Source organism: Camelina sativa, chromosome 13 (genome assembly GCF_000633955.1).
Source record: "Camelina sativa cultivar DH55 chromosome 13, Cs, whole genome shotgun sequence".
In the NCBI taxonomy this organism is placed as follows: Eukaryota; Viridiplantae; Streptophyta; class Magnoliopsida; order Brassicales; family Brassicaceae; genus Camelina; species Camelina sativa.
This window is the reverse complement of record NC_025697.1, coordinates 7,376,418-7,385,957: the sequence shown is the minus strand read 5'-3', so window position 1 is coordinate 7,385,957 and position 9,540 is coordinate 7,376,418. Positions and strand designations below refer to the sequence as shown.

General features: G+C 34.8%; 2 protein-coding genes across 2 annotated transcripts in view; one reads left to right on the top strand and one right to left on the bottom strand.

Annotated features, from left to right (window-relative positions):
* LOC104735758 (GPI ethanolamine phosphate transferase 3-like) lies at nt 3,890-9,174 on the top strand. The gene is made up of 19 exons (XM_010455605.2): nt 3,890-4,358; nt 4,447-4,481; nt 4,572-4,693; nt 4,793-4,882; nt 4,967-5,086; nt 5,184-5,267; nt 5,842-5,919; nt 6,014-6,139; nt 6,218-6,307; nt 6,406-6,441; nt 6,527-6,582; nt 6,689-6,836; nt 6,929-7,358; nt 7,445-7,536; nt 7,615-8,155; nt 8,259-8,439; nt 8,522-8,678; nt 8,770-8,853; nt 8,937-9,174. Exons 1-19 carry the CDS (start codon nt 4,072-4,074, stop codon nt 9,030-9,032), a joined length of 2,853 nt encoding a protein of 950 aa, XP_010453907.1. The 5' UTR covers nt 3,890-4,071; the 3' UTR covers nt 9,033-9,174.
* The window catches only part of LOC104735759 (protein SET DOMAIN GROUP 40-like), a 3,145-nt gene continuing 2,690 nt past the window's right edge, over nt 9,086-9,540 (bottom strand). Inside the window, exon 8 of the mRNA XM_019235186.1 lies at nt 9,086-9,456. Coding sequence (XP_019090731.1) covers nt 9,172-9,456 — 285 coding nt within the window. The 3' untranslated portion in view covers nt 9,086-9,171. The remainder of the gene's footprint in view (nt 9,457-9,540) is intronic.

Genomic DNA, 9,540 nt, shown 5'->3' with positions numbered 1-9,540 from the left:
GAAGAAGAGACAATAGTAGATCATAAAATGCTCATATCTACACCGCAAACGACGGAGATATTATATTACCAAGTCGTACCGTCGCAGATATTGAAAATTCACATAAGCCCGCGGGTTCAAAGAAGTGAGGAGAGAGCAGCAGTAGTACTGTTAATGGAAGAAGACAAGAAGGATTCTTGGTTCCAGAAGGCTGAAAATGTTGCTAAGATGAGATTGAAGCAGATTAGTTTAGTTGCAAAACGTTACTACAAATCTCTTACCATTATTTTCTGATTAATTTATTACTTTTTCCATTAATTTGTATACTCACGATCGGAAAGAAGAGAGGAAAATACATACAATATATACTTATCGTTACGCATGTATACTACATGGATTGATTTTCATATTGTCATTGTTATATATAATTGGGGAGAGAAATTTATTAGTACGCATAATTTTATTTGATACCAATTTCTTCCATGATAAATAATCTTATAACATTGATGTTTGTGATTTTCTCTTGATTACTTTTTTTTAAAGAATCGACTTACCAAAAACATTAATTAAAAAAAAAAAAAGATCAATGAAAAAGAATAATTTTGCGAGTGAACCCGAAGCCCACCAAAAAAAATAAGGACCCAATAGAAATTTTATGAGACCGCCATTAGGGCTTCACGACATAAGCCTCACCGCAGCTATAAATACCCTTTGACTAAACCCTCATTACAACTCAAACAAAAAAAACTCAGCCGTCGACTTCTCTCTTCCGCCTAGATTTATCGTGTCTCTCTCTCTCTTAGGTTGTTAAGGTTTTTTTTTGTTTACATCTTAGAATATTGAGCGTCAATATTACTGATTACCACCGTTCTAAGTCCCATGTTCGTTGTGTATGAGCTGACGCCAAATCGTTTTCCCTATTTCTGTTATTCGTTTTGATGTTTCTTTGTAAAAATATCGAATCAGCTCGAATCTTCAGATTAGGGTAAATCTAGTAGTCTCTTTATAGTTAGACTAGTAAAGATCTGGCTCTGTTTTCACTGATTTGTCTTTTGTCAATGTATAGATTGGTTTGTGTGTAGATTAATAGAGGAGAAATTGGGAGGTGATGACAATTTCCCCAGATGATCGAATCTGATTATACTGAGCGAATAGAATTTCCTTTCAACAGAGGAAAGTCAAGCCAATGTTCTGATCCTTTTTCTCCTCTTTTTTTTTTGAATTGTAAACTTGTGTGGTGGTTTTGAAATAGTCCGTAATGGAGAGATGTGGAGGTGATGACAATTTCCCCAAATGATCGAATCTGATTATACTAAGCGATTATTATTTCCTTTTCAACAGAAGGAAGTCAAGCCAATGTTCTGATCCTTTCTCTCCGTTGCTTTTAAGTTATTTTATGTTGTGAACTTTGTTTGTCTCTATAGTGTTTGTGGTTTTACTTGTTTGTTTATTTTAGATCTAAAACAATATAGATTGGTAATATGGAGAAAATATGGAGGTGATGACAATTTCCCCAAATGATCGAATCTGATTATACTAAGCGATTTTTATTTCCTTTCAACAGAGGAAATCAAGCCAATGTTCTGATCCTTTCTCCTATATTACTTTGCTTTTGTGTTGAATTTGACTATAAGTTCTTTATAGATTAGGTTTCGTTTTTTTGTTATTTTTCCTGTGTTTTTGGTTGAATCTATTACAATATAGATTGGTAATACGGAGAATATAGAGGTGATGACAATTTCCCCAAATGATCGAATCTGATTATATTAAGCGATTTTTATTTCCTTTTCAACAGAAGTAAGTCAAGCCAATGTTCTGATCCTTTCTCCTTGCAACAATTTTTTTTTTCTTGAGCCTCTTTTTAGTCCAATGTTTTCGAAAATTCGTTTTGCGGTCGATGACAGAAACAGTTTGGTTGAATGTATTTGTGAACTGACCGAGACAGATGAACGGAGACTTATTCATATCTGTATTTGATTGAAGAACATCAAACCAAACTCAATGGGAATAGTACAAAATTTTACATAAATTAAGTTTATAAGCATGATTATCCCATAAATTGAATATTTAAATTATTTCATCCAAAGAGCCCAAAACAAATTAAAAGCAGACAGGCAAAGAATGCATACTGTATTTTCTTTCAATATATAAGCAAACACTTTTGCATTCTATGAACTGCAAATTGTCAAAAATATAATTTCAATGCGCATTCTTGTCCTGAATGACACAAATGTATGAACATATTATTTTCTTCTATTTTTTTTTTTTTTTAGAAAAGAGAAATATGTTTGATGCATCAGAAATGCTTTGCCACCATCAAATCCAAGATTTATGATCATAAAATATTAATATTTTGCTATTACTTTTTTGCAACTTTTTATTAGTATTTGCATATTTAAATTAAATATTAAATTATATTTATTATAGATAAATGAAAGTGTAATTTTGAAAAATATTTTCAATTAACTAAGATATTTTAGAATTAAAGGTAGTCATTTTGGAGGAAAATAAAGTAATAGGCTTTTTAAAGAAAACATAAAAGAAAGTAGGAAATCTAGTAATAGACTCAAATGGTAATCAATCAAAAAAAGAATATTTCTGATAAAAAGAAACTCAAATTATAGAATTTTTATTGGTTAAAAGTTAAAACACTCAAAAACTAATTTTTTTAATATTAGATAATAAGATTTCTTTATTAAAAAAATATAAGTAATTCTAAAAATAGAAGAAAAATAACATTTTTAGTCATACCCCACAATAGAATTAAAGAAGATGGTGATGATTATCCGATACAATGTTGAAGTTAGAGCACTACCATCCTAACTAAAACTTGGTACAGTGTTGGTACTTAATATTTTTTCATTTGTTGATTTCATAATTACATATTTAATTGAATTGATTTAATTCTTTGTTGATTTCATAATTGTGTATTTAATTAAAGCAACAATATCAACCTTGAATTTCATAATTAGTTATTCCACATTATCTTCTTAATCAATTTCTTAACCGCCGTGACTGAATCATCTTTCTTCTTCGAATCTTAAACCTTATTCTTTCTTACGAACTTGTACCTATATTGGTTTGCTTAGACCCTTCAGATTAATTCTCAGTTCTTTGTTGCGATCATAATTCATTTGAACCATTATAGTCAAAATGTTTTTAGGCAATTTCTAAGGTTCAACTGCGATTTAAAACAAAAAGTTAAACAAAAAAATTTAGAATTCGAATTAGGTACTGAATTAATCAACTCAAAAACCAATGTAGATACATGAATTTATATTCACTTCATACTTTGTTGTTTTTCACTTTGTATTTATCAATCACAATCGTAGAGAAAAAAGAATTGGATTGGAGAGAGATTATCGTAATCGAAGAGAAAAAAAAAATTAGATTAGAGAAAGATTATCATAGTGAGAGAGAAATAAAGAATCTAGAGTTTAACGAAGAAGAAATGATATAAATCTTATCAGATCAGGTTAATAAAACTTTAAATAATACTCCTTGAATTTTTGAGATACTATATATATATATATATATAATCTGCAATTTTAAAAATATTCTGCCACGTTTTATTACTATTATTTGAATTTTTTATTAATAAATTATGTTTATGAAATATAAATAAAAATTTTAAAAATTTTAATTTTAATAGAAGTAAGACATTCTAGAAAATAAACGTAGTCATTTTTTTTCGAGACAAAAAAAAACAATAATAGTAGACTTTTTAGAGAAGAGAAAAAAAATAAATCTAAAATAGAGTAAAAAAATTTCAGTAATAAAATATACAAAATATTGGTATTTTTCTTATACGGGTTACATGTTTTAGTATTAAGATTAGCACAATTAAACTGGGATTGACATTAAATTATTCTAGAGAGAAGATCTAAACCATATCCGATCACCGACTTGTCTCACATTTGATCCGGTTCAGCTCGAAAAAAAAAGAAAAAAAAAAATTCACGTTTAACCATGTTCAAGAAAACGACGTCGTTCCCACATCTTCATCACCTTCCCCAGCTGATTTTGCCGCCGTCACGGCGAAAACTACTTCTCGGAAAATACGACCGGAGAAATTTTTGATCCGGGGGAGAGATGGAGACATATCTGAAAAACAAGAAGTTGATAGCTATAGGTTTTCTCTTGATCCATTCCATCGCCATTCTCATCTTCACGCGTGGCTTTCTTCTCACTCGAACTGAGCTTCCTTTTCACAGTACTTGCTCCGACGTCTCTCTCTCTCCTTGCCTTACTTCTCCACCACCCCCAATTCACGATTCCAACCCCGATTCGCTCTCTAGCCACTCTAATCATACTCAGCCTAAATGTTGGACCAAACCTGTTGTCGATCGCGTCATCATCATTGTCTTAGATGCTCTCAGGTCTGCAGGCTTTTCAAAAATTGTTCGATTTCACAATTCCATAAGCGTTTCGTGATTTTGACTGTTCTTCGTTTTTTTTTCTTTTCAGAATCGATTTTGTGGCTCCGAGTGCTTTCTTCCCAGGTGAGTTGGAGTGATCTTTGTAACCTCTATGTATTGCCTTCTTACTGATTTTTGAGTATTGAAAACGAGAAGTAATTCTTTGATTGACAGAACCAAAGCCATGGATGGATAAGTTGACAATCTTGCAGAAGCTTGCATTTGCTAATGAATCGTCTGCTAAGATCTTTAAGGCTTTTGCTGATCCTCCTACTACGAGTTTGCAGCGTCTCAAGGTCCCAATTCTAAAACACTTTCTAGATTGGTGACTACATTTGATTGCTTCAGCTCGTTTCATATTATAGTGTGTGATTTCTTTAGCTGTGTGAACTCAGGGATTGACAACTGGAGGATTGCCTACTTTTATCGATGTTGGGAACAGTTTTGGTGCACCTGCTATTGTTGAGGATAATTTCATCAATCAGGTTTAGGTTTTTTCTAAACGAGAGTATTTGTTTTGTCATGTCACTTTTATTTGGGTAACTTGAATGGGTTCTCTCTATGGATAGTTGGTGCAAAATGGGAAACGGTTGGTGATGATGGGTGATGATACTTGGACACAGTTGTTCCCAAATCAATTTCAAAAGTCATATCCTTTCCCTTCTTTCAATGTTAAAGACTTGGATACTGTAAGCGATTACTATTTTGCTCTCTTATAATATCTATGTTCCCGAAGTAGCTTGACAGAGTACATATAGCCTTTTATGTATGTGTGCTTTTTTATAGGTTGACAATGGATGCATTGAGCACCTATTCCCAACCCTTTACAAAGATGATTGGGATGTTCTTATTGCGCATTTTCTCGGAGTGGTATGCCAACAATTATGTTTTGTCTTTATTTTTTGTCATCCTGCCATTTATATCTTTGACNAGTTTTGGTGCACCTGCTATTGTTGAGGATAATTTCATCAATCAGGTTTAGGTTTTTTCTAAACGAGAGTATTTGTTTTGTCATGTCACTTTTATTTGGGTAACTTGAATGGGTTCTCTCTATGGATAGTTGGTGCAAAATGGGAAACGGTTGGTGATGATGGGTGATGATACTTGGACACAGTTGTTCCCAAATCAATTTCAAAAGTCATATCCTTTCCCTTCTTTCAATGTTAAAGACTTGGATACTGTAAGCGATTACTATTTTGCTCTCTTATAATATCTATGTTCCCGAAGTAGCTTGACAGAGTACATATAGCCTTTTATGTATGTGTGCTTTTTTATAGGTTGACAATGGATGCATTGAGCACCTATTCCCAACCCTTTACAAAGATGATTGGGATGTTCTTATTGCGCATTTTCTCGGAGTGGTATGCCAACAATTATGTTTTGTCTTTATTTTTTGTCATCCTGCCATTTATATCTTTGACTCAGTGAATTTCAATATTTGCAGGACCATGCAGGGCACATATTTGGAGTAGATTCCAGCCCAATGATTAAAAAGTTGGAGCAATATAATTCAGTGTTAGAGGTAAACTTCTGTTAGCTTTTCTTGTTAGTTTCAAAAAGTTATTAGTACGCTATATGTAATCTTGTTTCGTTATCACTTTACTTGCTTCATCTAGAAAGTCATCAGTATATTGGAGAGCCAAGCGGGACCAGGTGGTTTGCATGAGAATACTATACTTATCGTAATGGGTGACCATGGACAGACATTAAATGGGGATCATGGTGGAGGGACTGCTGAAGAGGTAAGAAATAGGTTTTCTTCCTATACTCACTCGGCTTCAAGATTATCAATCCACCATTACTTCTAAATCCCTTTACAGGTAGAAACATCCATGTATGCTATGAGTACGAAGAAGCATACAACTTCGGTTCCTCCTGAGTTCGATACCTCATCTTGTAAACAAAACTCGGTAATTGTGACTTGTGAAAACATATTCCTTGGTGATCATAATATTTGATTTCGAGATATCTTATTAGTGGGATTTTATTTTGTTCATATTAATGCCAGAACGGGAAGCAGATTTGCATCAGCTCCATTGAGCAGGTCAGTATCAAATTTGGTTTGATGCCTTTCCTCTTGCTTTATGCGAACCTTTTTGCCACAATTAATTGTTTTGGGCTATTTGCAGCTTGATTTTGCGGCAACATTGTCAGCTTTGCTTGGGATATCCTCTCCTTTCGGAAGGTGCCTTGTAAGGGATCATTGTCAAATTTTCCTGCTTCTGTTCAGGAAAATAACCATCCTCGCATATTTATGATTTCTAACAATTTGTGCGTATTACTAATTTCAGCATTGGGCATGTCAACCCTGAGCTCTATGCTCTTGGTTCCAGCAACTGGGACTTGGATAAGTCTGAGTCAGGCAATTCTGGCACCCAATCGGCTGTTAAAGAGTGGATGGAAAATTACGTTAATGTTCTTTGTGTGAATGCTTGGCAGGTAACATGTTATTCAGATGGAAAACTTAAAACAATTTCTTGTAACGATTTTGTGTTTTTGGACTCTCACTTTCCAATTCCATTTATATGTAGGTGAAAAGATATATAGATGTTTATTCTAGTTCATCTGTTGTTGGTTTCTCTTCTGATGATATGGCGAGGATATCAGATCTATATGCTGCAGCAGAACAGAAATGGTCTAATTCTGTCAAACACATATTGATGGATAGAAATGGAGATGAGAACAGTACAAATATATCTGCCTTTAAAGAGCAAATTGCAGCATACCTGAATTTCTTCTCAAGCGTTGTTGAACTTGCCCGGTCTAAGTGGACAGAGTTCAATCTCAATCTAATGATTACCGGGTTTGGGATATTGGTTATATCACTCATCATTCAGTTCCTTGTTGTTTTCCATGGCGACAAATCTTATGCATTGGGTTCTTGGTTATCCACTGGTGCAGCTTTCACTCTCTTTCTAGTAACGATTCGTGCTTGCAGCTTTCTTTCGAACAGCTATATTTGTAAGTTTCAAATCATTTTATTCTTTAAAGGCTGAGCCTTCCTCTCTCTTTTTCTTTGTGCTAACAGAGAACTTTTGTGTCAATAGTGGAAGAAGGAAAAGTTGCAAACTTTCTCCTGGCAACAACTGGACTTATCAAGCTACGGTACTCTGTCATGAGAAAAACTATGCGGAAAGAAGTCAGTATTCTCTTACATGTCGTTTTTACTTTAACAATTACTTGCTGGGTAATAATATTTTCGATTATCTTGTTGCAGGCTGTCATATTTCTCGCTATGGCTTCTGTTCTCAGAGTTTCTATAGATATTGGGCTAACAAAGCAAGCTGCAACTTCTCAGTTTATGAGTAGTTCACCATCGTCGATGCTTGGGATAGCTCTAGACCTTCCAGCATTGACTTATGCGATTGAAATTGCACCAATTGTATCAGTGGTTATGCTCATTTGCGTGCTCTACATAGCGATTGCTAAAACACCCAGTGAGGGGATGTGGAAGTATGTTACTGTTGGTAGTATGATAAGCTACTTTTTGATAGCATTGCTCTGGGCATCAGAGAGCAAGATATTTGGTTTGGATGGTGTACTTCAAGTGACTGGAGGAAGAAACCGCATCCCTCAAACGGTTTATGCAATCGGATTGGTGCAACTCTTCCTTTTAGCTTATGCCCGTATGTTTTGCACAGGCGAAAAGAGGGTTTGGGCCACCAGAGCTGTCGCTCTTGTATCTGCTTGTAGCTCGCCAGTAATTCTGTTGTCGGGGAAGCAAGGATCACTTCTGGCATTAGCATATTTGCTTGCTGGTACTTTTCTCCTCTCACTTGATGGTTTTCAAAGCCAAAAGCTTTACAACAAAGATAGCAATTTAGATCACTAAGGTTTAACTCTGCTGTTATCTCTATGTAGGCTATTGTATAATGAGGCTGGAAGGTGTAGAGAGAATAACCCAATCAGATAGACAGGACAAATTCTCAAAACTAAATCCTCTCTGTGTGATGCAATGGAGTCTTCTTTCTATATGCATGTTTTTCGCCAGCGGGCATTGGTGCGCCTTTGATGGCCTCCGTTATGGAGCTGCATTTGTTGGGTAGGTCCAAGTTTCATAAACTCAGACTACAATGGAGTCTTCTTTCTATATGATGATGGTTTTGCTTACATCTTTTCTTCAGGTTTGACGAGTTTGTGCTTATACGACAAGCTATCCTTTTGACAATCGAAACTTTTGGATTCTCGGTCATCCTTTCTGTATTTGGACTTCCTATCCTCGTACCGATCCACTCTCAAACTCCTCAGGCTCATGGCCAAAAGCGGCACCAGTTGTTCCAAGTAAGACATCTTCATATCGATCCATTTTTCGTTTATTCTAGTAGATTCAGTGACAGTGTGATATAATCATAATTTTTTTAATCCTCATCAGATGTATATGCTCTTTGGAGTTATATCAGCCACTACAGTCACAGCTACAATTCTCTGCGTTACCATCCAGAGAAGACATCTAATGGTAAACACAGCAAGATTCATTCAAGCAAAGGTTTGTTGTGTTGTTTCTGTGACTTATAAACATAATTCTCATGGTCTTTGCAGGTGTGGGGTTTGTTTGCTCCAAAGTTTGTCTTTGACGTTGTTGGTCTGATTCTTACTGATCTCCTCATCTGTTTGGCTTCAGCTTACTATTTTTGATTCATACATGCAATTTCATGAAAGATGTAACAGTAGATTTTAGCACGTAGTTGTTTTTTTTTTATTTCTTTACGAATGTAATAACAATTACAGAAACCATTTTTTTGGCATTGATAGATTAGAAAAGATCGATTTCTATTCACGTTACAAATCTCCCATCTCGAGTACTTAAGAGATTATTCATCTTCTCATTACAATAAGAGATGCAATCTGCTAGAGTTCTCTTGTAGCTTAGCCTCCACTGCACGGACAATCTCCATTTGCTCATCATCCTGAAAGTTCTCCTGGAAAATTCTACATCTTTCCCAGAAAATCGAATAACATCCCACAAACGATTCACATCGAGAAAAGCGCGCATTTCACTGCCAAAAGCTTCTGTTTCTTTCTGCTCCAGAGGCAATTCGGGATCTTGGAGCTTGTCAATGTTATGAAGAAGCAGAGTGTCCTCTGAGACAGAAGTTGGCAGATCCCTCAAAACACTTCCACATATCTCTGACATCCACTTCAT